The sequence below is a fragment of the Triplophysa dalaica genome, chromosome 9, assembly GCF_015846415.1.
Source record: "Triplophysa dalaica isolate WHDGS20190420 chromosome 9, ASM1584641v1, whole genome shotgun sequence".
Classification (NCBI taxonomy): Eukaryota; Metazoa; Chordata; class Actinopteri; order Cypriniformes; family Nemacheilidae; genus Triplophysa; species Triplophysa dalaica.
In genome coordinates this window covers 18,813,690-18,827,608 of record NC_079550.1, presented here as the reverse complement: position 1 = coordinate 18,827,608, position 13,919 = coordinate 18,813,690, and the positions used below count along the sequence as shown (strand labels likewise).

Genomic DNA, 13,919 nt, shown 5'->3' with positions numbered 1-13,919 from the left:
ACAAGGATTGGCAGATATGAGCAGAGTCAAGAGACTATGCACCAGTGAGAACGTGCGAGAAAGAGAGAGAGAGAGAGAGAGAGAGAGGAAGTGCCGAATGATGACAGAGGAAGTAAAAAAAGGGCGTGGTCAACCGTCTACACATCTTCCATTTTCTCTCCGTTTACGAGGCACCGGTGGATGCAATCCTCTGTTCAACTCTAATTGGATGTGATATACAAGTTCAATATGAACACTAAGGTGAGTGAAATTAAACAATATATATTTATATGATGTTTTTTAAGCCTGTTTAAGATCGCAATACAAGCGTAGAAAAGTTGAAAGGCCATAAAATGGAGAGAACAATATGCATAGCTAAAGGCACATGTGCTTCAAAGCATGTGAGGTCATAGTGGACCAGACTTCACATTTATCTGATCCATCGATCATCTCACTCCCAGAGGAGAATCTGTCCGTAGAAACAGGTAAACACACTCACTCACCTGCTAAAAAGAATTAAGCACGCAACCCAAAGTTCAATAAAAGCTCGGCCTCCCATAGATCAAAGCTGCTACTTCTAATGGGAAAGGTCTTGGAGGCTGCTAAAGAAAATAGAAGAATAAAAAATAAATAAATAATAGATAAATAAATAAATGTGCTTTTGCAATAACTCGTTTTTGCAATGCAAATGTCAGGAAAGGTAGCTGTATACATTTGAACATGTTTCTCAGTAAAAAGAAGAAATTATATAATGCATTATAAAAAAGACGCCTGTTTTTGGTGTCATTAAAAGAGTTTTAATTCATTTTGACATTATCAGAAGAATAAAGATGTGTGCTTAATCGTAATAAAAATAATCCAAAGTTAGCAAAAGGTTATAAGGTAAGTTATACTGACATTTAGACTACTGTAATATTTAGGAGCACACCATGTCTATTATGTTAGGCAAATATTAGTTTGAAAGCTGCTGCCAACATGAAGAAATTAATGGGCTGAAACATTGAAAAATGCTTCTCTGCTTTCAGTACGTTTCAATTTTTTCACGACTCCGAGTCATTGACAAATTAAAGGTCTCCCGTTGTTGTTCAAGAGAGGAATGATTGGCTAGATCTGACCTTTAAACTCTAGACGTTGTATGTAAATTAGATGTGATAACACACGGCAGTTCACGCATTACAGAACGTACAGTAGTGTGAGATAAATTGAGCATGTGAAATTTACAGATTCAATGTGCCCTGAAATGCTTGATCTTGTTGGAGATACAGGAGGACAGGGGATAATTGTAACGCATTTTGCATTCCCCTTTTATTCCCAAAACGTTTAGCCTAGAGATTTGAACGGTCGATTAAATTGATAACCTAATCGAGTCAGATGCATTTAAACTAAACGTTACATTTACACAAAAAACAATGTCTGTAACAGGCACTGTTATGCATGTATAGGTGCATTCAATAAAAAACTGAATTCCTGTTACAAGGGGATCACAATGAATTGTGAGTGTACAGATATTCCTGCGGTGGAAATCAGTCTGTAGGAAGTAAATGTGACCTTTATACTCACAGGTCCCACAGAACTACCAGCCGCAGTTCTCTATTTCTGACCTACAGCACCCGTGTCAGAAATCTCACAATTTTTTGTGTCAAAAAAGCAACACGTTGAGCCGCAGCAGCAGTTCTCGATAGATGATGTTTTGCCTGTGCGGTTTGCCCTGTGACTCGGGCATGCTTTGTATTAAAAGCTCTGAGCTTTGACCAAGGCTGCAGCAATCTGTTCTCCATACCTATAGCATTCTGGGATTTTGGTCGTTTGATTACACCAATCTGGAAAATGGTGACTAATGTGATGATGATGTGTCATAATCTAGTATTTGTGTTAGGTGCCGACTCTGTTGCTAGGTAACCAACAACCCGTCCGCCCCCCACAGGCATTGACAGTCTTCTATTGTTTGGCTTTTATGGATCAAAAGGCACAAATTTCAACCGTGTCTCAAATTGATTGGTTAATGATAACCTTGAGAAATGTCTAGACCTTTTATCTCAAACGCCGTCATTACACCAGCTGAATGTTCACGGGCTGATCGTGATAACACCATAAAACATGCACAGAAGTCCTTAAAGTTGCACTAATATTCCCAACTTCAAGTTGACGGGAAGTGTAGACCTAGAAATAATGTTTTGTCATTTAGAATTTGATGTTACAATACAAAGTATTGAGTATTCAATGCTATTTTCTTGACTTATGAAATGCAAATTTCTGTCGACCCCCATGCACGAAAAGTTTGATTTCCGTATTTACAATAAAGAACACAAGATGCTATCTGGAAGAAAAAAATCTTGCTGTGGGAAAACCTCAGGTTTTGAAGAAGTTCATGGTTATTGTGGTCATTTCTGAACTGAAAAAGCAGATCTCATATTTGAAACTGCCGATATTGACATGAAATGTGTGGAATAATAGCAAGTAGGAATGGAAAAGAACATAATAAAATGCGTAGCGGGAGATGAGTGTGAGAAAATTTAGGTAATTCGGTGCAACCAAATGTTTGATATAAAACAGTTTTAATTTGTGCTCTTGTTTTGGGCCTTAAGACAACCTAACAGTCTTTTCTTCTGTTCAGATTCTGTTACGAGAGGTGACGATTTTACTGTTTCTTTACCTCAGAGGTGAGTAATTGCTATTCTGATTCTCTCTCTCCCACACACACACACACACCATTTTTTTATTCTATACTTACTGTATATACTAAGTCTAATCTGATAAATCTTACTTTTTATAAATGCCACATTACCCAACGCCACGAATGACCAGCGGGTCTAATATGTAGAATTGTTCCAGATGAATTCTTGCAATAAAAGATTGATTATAGCCGCTCTGCAATAATCGTAGCATTTGCCGAGAGAATTGCTTAATCCCATGTGGCCATTCGTCTTGTGAAGAGATTCATTGGAAAGCCGCGTGTAGCCAGAAAACGCGACCAAAATGTTGCGACCCATCTCCGCTAGACCACAATTAGTCCTTGTTCTCTGGCAGGGTGTATGCGAGTCCTGCCTTCATTACAAACCACTGCACTCTACATCACCACACTGTTATTATGCCACAGTCAGAATACATTTGCATTCATTTGCTGGCCACTGTGAATTCTTGTGTTGAGCGGGAACAATTATAAGTCATAATGGTATCGTTAAACATTTTCAAGGACTTTTTTAAGATCAGACCAATGGTGGCTTTTTAGGTGGAATTGACCTACTCTATATCATTCCCACACATACATATGTGTCGTCTTTTTATTGTACATTTTGTAACATAAGCTTGGTTTTAGTATGACCGTTTTAAACTGTATGTTACTGTATATTTATATGATAAGAAAACAGAAATGTAAAAAGAATGAATAAAAAATAAAACTGCAGCCATCCGCCAATAGTCAGACAAACAAATAGCGCTGTCCCCAACGTATTTTATTGGTTGCATTGGTATTATAAGTATAAACAATAATAAACATGCTTTTATTATTAAATACATACATTAAGTCATTTAGCAGACACTTTTACCCAAAGCGACTTACAAGATGGGTAAACAATGGAAGCAATTGGGTCAATATTAGGACAACAAAAAGCATAAGTGCAATAAAACATGTCTCTCAAAGTCCACTACATTGTACAGAGCTAAGTTTTTTGTGTTTTCTTTACCAAAAACATCATTTTTGACCTTTAGATTCAATATTTTTGTTTCCGTCTATGAAGGTTGTGCCACTGAAACACCTGCACCTGTTTCCACATCCCCTGGACTCACAGAAAATGGTTGGCGATTATTTTAAATACTTTTTATTTTGGCATGACAGCTTCCCTTTTAAATCCATTAAAAACATATGTGTTCCCTTCCCTTAGTTTACACAACTGCCACAGATATGATAAAAGACCCAGTCACCATTGAGCAACAGTATTACACCGCACCTGCGACGGACCAAAATATCTCCACCACCTCCACCTTGACCCCTACAGTGACCACAAATGAGACGTCTACAGTAACCACCAATGAAACGTCTACAGTCAGTACAAGAACACAAAGTAAGCTTTGATTTATTCCCTGCTCCTCCATGCACTAGCTCTACAGTAAAGGTCATGTTAAGGTTCACACTGACAGCACCAAAAAAAATCTAAAATGTGAGTGGGATGTTCTTTGAATTTCCGAGTTGGAGTTGTGTCAGTGAGAAAACATAGACGCAATATTGTGTAGTCTGTAGTTGACTTTTATTCTGAAAGCTAATTAGAGTGATTGGGTTTGTCCTTGACAACCCACCTCTCAGTGTGTTTGTATTAGCTACATAAATTGTATGTGAAATAACGTTTTAAAATCATACTGTAAAGAACATACTGTGAATATATAACCTTGATTTCTTAAATGTTAAGGAAGCCAACTTCTGTGCAAAATGAGGAAATGAACATGAATGAATATTTGAGTACATTAAAATCTGTTATCATTTACAGCAAAAGCCGACTTCATTGTTGCTTATATGTAAAGCCGTGAAAATAAATACGAGACCATTTCAAACATGCTTTTAATGAGCATTTCTAGATGTATTGTGGTCATTCCAGTTCAGAGTCTGTTGAATTTCAACATAAACAAACCTAAGGAGTGAGATAAAATCATTCAACAGCAATGTGAAAGACTGACCGCATAACAAGACCATGGGCTTAAATCCCGGGGAGACAGAGGGGACACGTCCCCCTCAATACGAGGGTTGCCCCCCCCAAAATCAATTATACTCCCATTCTCTAAATATATGTCATAAATATATTTATGTTTACCTAAACTAATTGTGTAATTAGAAGAAAATACAACTGATTACTGATGAATTTTTCCATGAATCTGCTATGTTATTAAAACGTTACTTAGCTAGTAAACGTTAGCTTGTTACATAGGATGTCACACACTGCAACTAACAAGCCGAAGCCGTTTCTCATGCATTGTTTTATTTTTGGCGACCTGGCATGATGTGAACATTAACCGCCACAATTAGCCACCGTTCCTGCCATACAGGTCCCGTGTCACACACAGCCGCGCACATACCGGTTCCAATTTTGTGATGTTGGCACTATATCTAGCGTCCACAAAAGTTGCACAGCTTAAATTCAGATGGAGAAGGTCGTTTTCTCAGCATCTACTGTGTGCAGTATGTGCACGGCGGATAAGCTAAACATTCAGTTTACTGAATCTCGGGCGATTCATCAACGAGTACAACACAAAATTTAAACGTCTTTGTTGCAGTATAAATCAGGATAACAAGTGTTTAAAAAGTGACTCAGTGTTAACATGTAGTATCATGGGAAGTGTGTTTTTACATTTGTTTCCTGTCTTCACAACAGAGACAAAAAATATATAAATGGGAAGAAAAAAATTGTTCACTTGTATTAGAGTATGTGACAGTTCAGTTCAGTTATAATATGACTACAAGTCTGCACGCTAAACCTATAAACCTAATGCAAATTATCGCTTTGTGTCATAGTTTGTACAATTTTGACTGTTAGTTGTGTCAAAAAATTGCTCTTGAGAAATGTTATGTGTATTGTCCCCCCCACAGTTAAATGAGATTTAAGCCCATGAACAAGACACATACAAACTGTGATAAAAACTTTTCCTAAATACATGTATAAATGTAACTGTCGTGTTGCTTTAATGTGAATATGATTGAGGTCTGAAAAAATACAGAGCATCTTTCTGTTATTTTGACATGTTTCTGCAGTTTTCATTTTTTTATGTAAACAAATGTAAAAAGCATTATTTATTTGAAAATTGGCAGAAATATTAGTAGTAGCAGTAGCATGATCCAAAAATTTCCCTTTACCTTAACACATACCTATAAATAATACTTTTTTTCTTTATAATTTCACCGCTTTATAAGAGATACCGCTAAATGTAATGCTGACTTCCCGAATACAAGCTTCACAGAAGGATTTTAACATAAGAGAACCTTCCACTCGAACAAGCGAGGATGTTGGGAATGGGATTGGGAGGAGGGTGACAGAGCAGAGGATTGAATGAATAGCTGAGAGGCTTCCACTTCACTAGTGCAATTCATATCAAGGGCACACATAACTTGGAAACTAATTAGCAGGTAATTAGAAAATGCTCGACGGTCTTTCCATGCTCAGAGGCCAAAAGATAATGCAGCGTTTCTGTGGGATTGAGCAGCACTGTCGTGGCGAGCCGATACGCTTTATGAAGAATCAACCAAGCATATATCCTGAGAGAGGCGTACTATTGAAATATGCCAAAATTGAATTTGAAAGACAGGCCCGGACAGAAAACGAGTGCTGCTGGAATTTAATTAGTTGCAATTATGGACGAATCCATAGGGTTGCGATAAGGGCCACGCTCTCTGCTTTTCAAGCTCAGAGTCCAACGTCTCTACTGTCAACCTCCATTACGGACACTGAGAAAAGCTTCCTTTTATTCATTATTGAATTGGAGAAAAGAATGTCTATGTTAGATTAAGTCTTGTTTTTACATTCTCCTTGCAGCGAAGACCTACACATCCAGAACTTCCAACACCAAGTCTACTGTGTGGGGTAAAGACCGGTTGCTTATTCTCTTCTACTGTTCTGTTCACCTGCTTGTTGACTGAAACATCCTTCATTTTATTGATATTTAGCCATTCTGAGGTAATCTGCATTTGTCAAGATTATCCATGTTGATTTAAAATGTACACAATAGCCTTGTCGATTGGATGAAATATTGGCAGTGGCTGTATCTCAAATCCAAATATTCATAACAGCCACAAACTGTCATTCGACTGGCTCCGCCCTGATGAGATCATGGGAAATAAGTGTTGGAAATCATCTAAGGTAGACGGGTCAAAAGACTGCTTTCTGATCGTCATCCCATTAGATCCATTAAAAACGGCAAAGCCCAGAGGGCTCATAATGCCCATGAATATGCTGACACACTCCCACACATATACTTCTGGCTTACTTTACATAATATGAAAAAGAGTCCATTACATTTTATAGGCGCACACCATTGTTTGTAAGTCTTGTTTATCGTGTCAAAACCTCTCTAAACTGTGCCATTTTCTCTACAGACAAGAGATGGGATGAACCGTTTAATTATGGTAAGTATCTGTTGAATCATTTAGTGGTAAGTGGTGTTTGCTAATGCAAGCATTACTGTTATTATCGCTAAAACAGAGGGTCAGTGTTTGTTTTTTTTGACATGGCCACTGTAAAATAGCAATGCCATGAACACCTTCGCAACCTTAAAGCAACACTATGGCAACATTCTTGCATTGTAAAAGATCAGTTTCGCACAGGCAAGAACCACTTTTTTTCCAGAAAACGACAGAAATCTGGTTAGAAATTATAATTTTGTGCTGATTAAATCCTCACCTATTCTGGATACGCTAATCTGGTGCATTGAGGATCATATTGTCACCTTGGAATACATAGGTGTAATTTGCAGGTGGGACAGGTGGGACATGTCCCCACAACTTTTGGAAGGTTTAAAGAGATCCGTGCGGAAGGTGTGTATTGTTTAGGGGCCATTAACATCCAAACTCGAAGAAAACGCAGGATACGCCGCTTTCTCACCATCTTTCGTTGGTCACACTCAAGTTATATTTGCGGAAGACAGAGAGCCGCGACTTCAGAATCGCGGCCAGTATAAAAACCTGCACACGTGCCGCTTGCTTGTGCATCCAGTATCCAAGCACAAAAACGCGTAAACCAATGTACAAGTGACATTTTAATCATAGGAATAAACTTTTTTTTAAGTGTCATGCACCACAACAGCCAAGTGACCTTCCCTAAATGACAGTTTGGGAACCACATACTGTGAGAGCTGGAATCAAAAAGCGGAGTAAACAATGGACGGACCACCCACTATATATGATAAATATTCCTAATGTTTTGTTATCTCTGCCCCCACCACTTTTCAACTGTTGGAATTATATGGTTCTATCAGACATTTTAGTGAAAAAATTATTATTCACATATTTTTATTCTATGACAATTTATTTACATTATGTTATGTACCAATCAGGATCAGGCTTCTTTGAATTTTTTTCTTTTTAAAAATTAAATTGTTTAATTGTCTTAAAGCTTCAATGTGTAATTTTTATGGAGGATATAAAGACCTTACATGATGTAGCCGTATGTCTTTGGTTGCAATTTGGAACCTCACCGCTAGATGCCGCTAACATTCAGAAACTGGACCTATAACTACAATATTAGGCTTTAAAGGTAAAATTGTCAACAATTGAATTGATGGGTTCTTAATATCAACAATAAACATTAGCATTTTACTTCAGCCATACTAATCTCTAGAGAGAATGCCACTTTACCTTTCTCATAACAATAAACTCCAGGGTCCGCTTGCATAAAGCACCTTAAGTGTAATTTCGCCTTAAGTAATACTTAAGGTATATTTAAGAGTACACTTAAGTTATTCTCCTATTGTCTTTGGTAAAGGGAAATCACCTCTTAAGTGTAACACTTAAGAGAAAAACTTAAAGTACTTTATGCTGGGCACAGGTTCCAACCTAAAATTAACATCCGTACGCGACAAAATGTTAAGCATTTTATGCTAAAATGGTCAAGAAAAAGTTATCCATCCTAAAATAGGAAATAAGTGTCATAGAACGCATTAAATATATTTTTTATACATGTTGCAATGCAACATAAATTATGAGTAAACTGTTTGTGTTTCATTGTAAAATGAATCTCTTAATTCCAAGCAGAAAGGGATTTTTCTGAATTAGAAAGTTCTACAGTTATCTGCATTAGAACGGTTTTACAAATTTGAGAGGTATTTGATATTGCACATTTAGAATACATCTAGGGTCATTGTCTATGAAAGAGACTTGTTCCCCATATCATTCTTGCTATATGGAATGCAAACATTTTGAAGCTTAAAATCTCCAAACAGCTCAGAATGCTGAGGCTTATAATTCCAAGGTGACGATATTACATTCAACAGTTCGAAATTGAAAACGCAAAACATGACACAATCTCGACAGGCAAATCACAGTGAATTAACAGCCACAAATTTGTTTTAGACTAGATTGAACGAAAGGGTTTTGTCATACTGATGAGCTTGTTAACAAGCCATCAACAAATGTGGCGCTTTGATTTTGTTTTGACAGAACTAGTATCAGGTGTTAATTTTCCGCTATATATGAGACTGACAATGTCCACACTGATAGAATCCTATATGAAACAAAAATAGATGAGAACATACTGAAAAATAGAATTGCTATAATTATGTTAAATGATACATTTCAACACCTGGAACCAAGTGCATGTACTTTACCATATATGAAAAGCGACACTTCTTTCACTTGTTCAATATATTGTATTATAAAATAAATGTATTATTCTATATAGTTATTAAATGACTTAAAATACATATTAGAAAATATGTTTTCTTTGCATAAGAGGAGAGTCTGGAGAAATACAAAGTCTGTGGAAAGTCTTGTGTTTATAAGAAACACAGAAGTGCTGAGAATGGGAGCACTACGCTATCTCGAGTGCTGTAGTTAAAAGCTTATGACCTGGTGACAGATGCTGTTTCAATCACTTTCTCTTGTTCGGGCAGCTACAGGGCATCTGATGTTCAGGAAAAAGCCTCATTAGCTTTGACCTGTGGATGCCTTCATTCCAAATTCCCAAGCGTCTTAGACTTAAAGTGCCTGAAAATTCTCCAAGAAAGTCATCAGTTACGGGTGTTTTGTGCAGGATGTTCTCTGCGGTCTGTGCTTGTGGGTCAGGTTTTGCCTATTGTGGAGACTAAATGTCCCTTGAAGAACAGTAAATCCTGAAATCACCCTTCAGTGCCAACAGTATCCATACCGAAAACGCTCAACAATATCTTAATGAAAACACAAAGGTGTTTGTGAGGTTCGAGTGATAGTCGTGGTATGACAGTATTTTTTCATTGAAGTACACTAATGAGAATCTCATAATAATCACCATAGAGGATGATGAGAATTACACTATTGAAATGAAAACTCAATATTACAAAGCTCTCAGGGAGTCATCAGTATCTCAACAGATTTTTAGGATTTTTATGAAATCAATTTTCTCCTGCTTGGAAATACAGTTCTGTGCTTCACACAAACATAGAATTCAACTGAATCAGACCTGTTAGACACCATTCTGTTCATTTGCTTTGCAGGATGATAACATGCTTTGTTTGTTTTCAGACTACGCCTCTCTCCGGAAAGTAGGTTTAGGCATTGCAGCGATTCTCTTTGTGATGGGCATCTTGGTTCTTGGATGTAAGTTTTTTAAAGATCATTACATCTTCATTTTAAAGGGACAGATCACGGACAAATAAAGATGCTGTCATTATTTACTCACCCCCGGGTTTCAAATCTGTATACATGTTATTTGTTCTAGTGAACAGAGAAAGATATGTGGAAGATTGCTTACAACCAAACAGTTCTTGCCACCATTGACTACCATAAAAGGAAAAATGACAACGACGGTTGATTGTTTTTAAAAGAACTGTTTGCTTTCCCACATTCTTCTAAATGTATTCTTTTGTATTCAACAGAACAATGAAATGTATAAAGCTGTGGGGGCCACATAAAGGCACAGAATGTTTACACGCATTCTTCCAAATATCCTTCTCTGTGTTCATCAGAACAGAGACATTTACACAGATTTGGAACAAACTTGAGGGCAAGTAACGATAACAGAATTTTAATTTTTGGGTGAACTGTCCCTTTAACAGAGCAAACAAGACAAGTCTGACAACCACAACAACTTGGTTGTTGTCTGAATGCTTTTACTAATCCCTCACGTTTCAAAACCACAAACCACTCTTCCCTTATTGTTATTCTTCCTACATCCCAAAGGTGGTAAAGTGAAACGGATACCACAATGTCGCATTGGCAAAGGAAGGTAAGCGGGACTTTTATTTATTTTATACTATTCATTTTGCTTTTATTTATTTGTGTGTGTGACCCTCAGAAGTTTATAGTAAAATCATGAGCTGTCTTAAGAACAACTTGCTGGTAGTATTTCTACAGTATATTGTGTGAATGTTGAAAACTAATATGCAAATGATCTGTGTTAATTATAGATAAGGATAACCTTTCACATGAATGATATAAGCCATAATACAAATGCATGACCTGATCTTCCATTTTGGGTCTGACAAAGGAAGAGGATGAAATTGTCGTAATATTGTCAACATATTATCTTGATTTATTAAATACTTGATTTATTAATAAGATAATAAGTGTATTGCACTTACTGAATTACTTATTCTCTGTAAAGAAGTCATGTGACCATAATGTGCATTGCATACGTTTCACAAATTATTCCTTAAAAAAATATTCAATAAACAGCATACTCTAAACGGTAAGCAATACATTAAAATACCGTTCTGATTATTGTGCCATTGTTCACTGCTTAAATAGCAGTACTGTTGTTGGTTTTATAACCCTTGATCTTTTTTGTAAAATCCTGATGCCTTACAGTCATAACAGAATGTATTATATTAAGACATCATTAGGGTTTTAAATAGACTGTCCAATGTGCCCAACGTTCAATCTTACTTCATGTTATTAGAGCCATGTGTAATATGTGCTCATTATACACCTCTTCGTGCCATTTCAAAATGAAAATTTCAAAATAAAAATACAGAGCGTTTGCATGTGCAGAATGTCAGCTGGGTTGACTTGTGCAAGAGGTACAAAACAGTATGTAATTTCAGTAATATAAGTGAAGAATAATAACATGCTTCTCTATGAAAAGAGCTTTTTCAAATGGTCTCGGCTATTAAGGGTAAAAGGCATCATTTTCTTTCTCTGCAAAACAGTAACAATCGGTTTAACCGCTTGAGAAAGGAGTCGCTAAAACGGCTTGAGCTTTTATAGAGCTTTTGTGCAAACCTAAAGGGTTTAACTGTCGATTTATGATATATTTAATGCGACTACAAATTTGCATTACTGTATATAAATGTGAAGATCCAACTAAGCTGATAAATGCATAGTTCAGACAAAACAGAAAAGTATTGCATCATTTAGGCCTGCTCACCCTCATGTCGTTTCAAACCTTCTTCTGCAGAACACAAAAGTAAATATTTTGAAAGAATGTTGGTAACCAAAAAACACCGTCCCCCCTTGACTTCCATTGAATACAAAACTTTTTTAAAAATATCTTCTTTTGTGTTTCACATAAGAGACATAGACAGATTTTGAACGACATCAGGGACAATGATGATAGAACAAGGAATCGGTTGTCTTGCAGACAAAATTGACATTATGGAATAGAAAGTGTTACCATAGTAATGCATCATGTGTCGTATATCTTAGATACAATCTGTCATCACATGAATCTAAGTCACTCAGAATGCAGACATTTCTGGCACAGTTGTCAGTTGTTTTTTTTACAGGAAATCATGCACCAGCACGTAGGCAAGGTTGAATCATATATAGAAAAGTGAAACCACTCACTGAGTGACTTAAACATTTCTACTCATTTGCATAAAGTAAAACTTTTCTCATCTTGTTTGTATCACTGTTGTTATTGAGAGATATGTTCTTACTTAAGGCCAAAGTTTGTTTGTTGCTGCAATTATGCACCCTTTTTTGTTGTTTATGTTTGTATTTGCTTATGAAGTGACAGGACTAACCAGTTTCTCTATATTTTATTGTCTAGTTCCTACGAAGTGACCAGAAGTTAGCGCTCGATCACAGCTCATCATCAATAAAACCAAACAGATGAAAACAGAGCAGCCAGTTAGACCTGTTCTGACTGCAGTCAGGCCTACATACTTCAATTTCCCCCTTGTGACAAAACAAGGCCAAGATGGAGAGATCGTGTGCGTGAGTGTGTTCATTATTTCAAACCGATCTCTGGGTATATCAGACAAAGGAGCTGGGGAATATACGCCAGCGGTAACGCTTCAACACATCCCAGTGTAATCACACATCTCAGACATAAAATCCCTTCATCCCCCCAGCACCAAACGGCTCTGTTTAAACGTCAAACTTTGTTCAACACAGACCTGTACTTGCTTTTTATTATTAAAATTTTTGCATCTTCACATGTGTCATTCATTTGGATTTGGAGAAGAGTGGCTTATAAAGCTCACAAGCGCCCTCTTGGGGCCATTTTTCTGTATTATAAACCAGCAACGAAAAATAAAAGTTCAGTTTGTTCAGTCTGTTCAATTGTGCATTTATCTCAACGTATCATCTGGACCTTTGGGGTAAAATACGGGTTATCAGTGTATCTGATCTAAGATAAAAACACTGCTATATAGGGTTTCATAGTGCATTCTTTGCAGTACATGAGCTTCAAGGCCGTCGAAAACAGAAAATGGGTATTTGCTGATGTCATAGGAAAAAAATATCAAGAATATGTCTGTGAGATTTTTCCATTAGCATTTCTAGGTGGACCAGAAGGAGTTTGTACAAAACATGAAGCCAAATAATTAGACATAAGTACACTTGGTTTATTGGTGACACATATTTATTTAAAAATAATGTCCATACAACAAATACAGATCTTACAAAATATTTACAGCAACAGGATTTTATTGTTAACTCCAATAGAAATCACACAAAGGTTCATTAGTTACATTTAAAATAATCCCAGGTGTACAAATACCAGTTTCTACTTTAAGTTCTTTTCTCAAACGTTATAAAACAGCTGGTCAAAGTTGAAGGTGGTGCTTTCTCCACATTATAACTTCTAATGCTACAAAAGTGTATATGTTCTTATATGAATATATGTGTATTAAAACATTATATAGTCGTACATACAACTTTTCATAATCACAATTTACATACATTATACCTGCTTGCTGATAGAATACCCTTTATAACACAAAAGAAAATAGCTGCTGATGTCAGAAACAGCTTCCATTGTTTAGAAATACAATAGATTGTCGGATGATTTCCCCTTTAAAGACTTCTGGAAACAACCTTCACAAGG

At 36.6% G+C, this 13,919-nt stretch overlaps 1 protein-coding gene across 1 annotated transcript; it reads left to right on the top strand.

The window, feature by feature from the left end:
* The first annotated feature begins 94 nt into the window (after positions 1–94).
* LOC130428733 (FXYD domain-containing ion transport regulator 5-like) lies at positions 95–13,026 on the top strand. The gene is made up of 9 exons (XM_056756944.1): positions 95–240; positions 2,594–2,639; positions 3,717–3,773; positions 3,861–4,040; positions 6,495–6,542; positions 7,055–7,084; positions 10,172–10,246; positions 10,829–10,874; positions 12,639–13,026. The coding sequence occupies exons 1-9, from the start codon at positions 229–231 to the stop codon at positions 12,661–12,663; spliced, it is 519 nt and encodes a 172-aa protein (XP_056612922.1). The 5' UTR covers positions 95–228; the 3' UTR covers positions 12,664–13,026.
* The last annotated feature ends 893 nt before the right edge of the window (positions 13,027–13,919 follow it).

Coding starts and splice junctions, on each gene's coding strand:
- LOC130428733 (XM_056756944.1), top strand. Junction 2,640..3,716: donor ACTGTTTCTTTACCTCAGAG/GTGAGTAATTGC, acceptor CCGTCTATGAAG/GTTGTGCCACTGAAACACCT. Junction 7,085..10,171: donor GGATGAACCGTTTAATTATG/GTAAGTATCTGT, acceptor GTTTGTTTTCAG/ACTACGCCTCTCTCCGGAAA.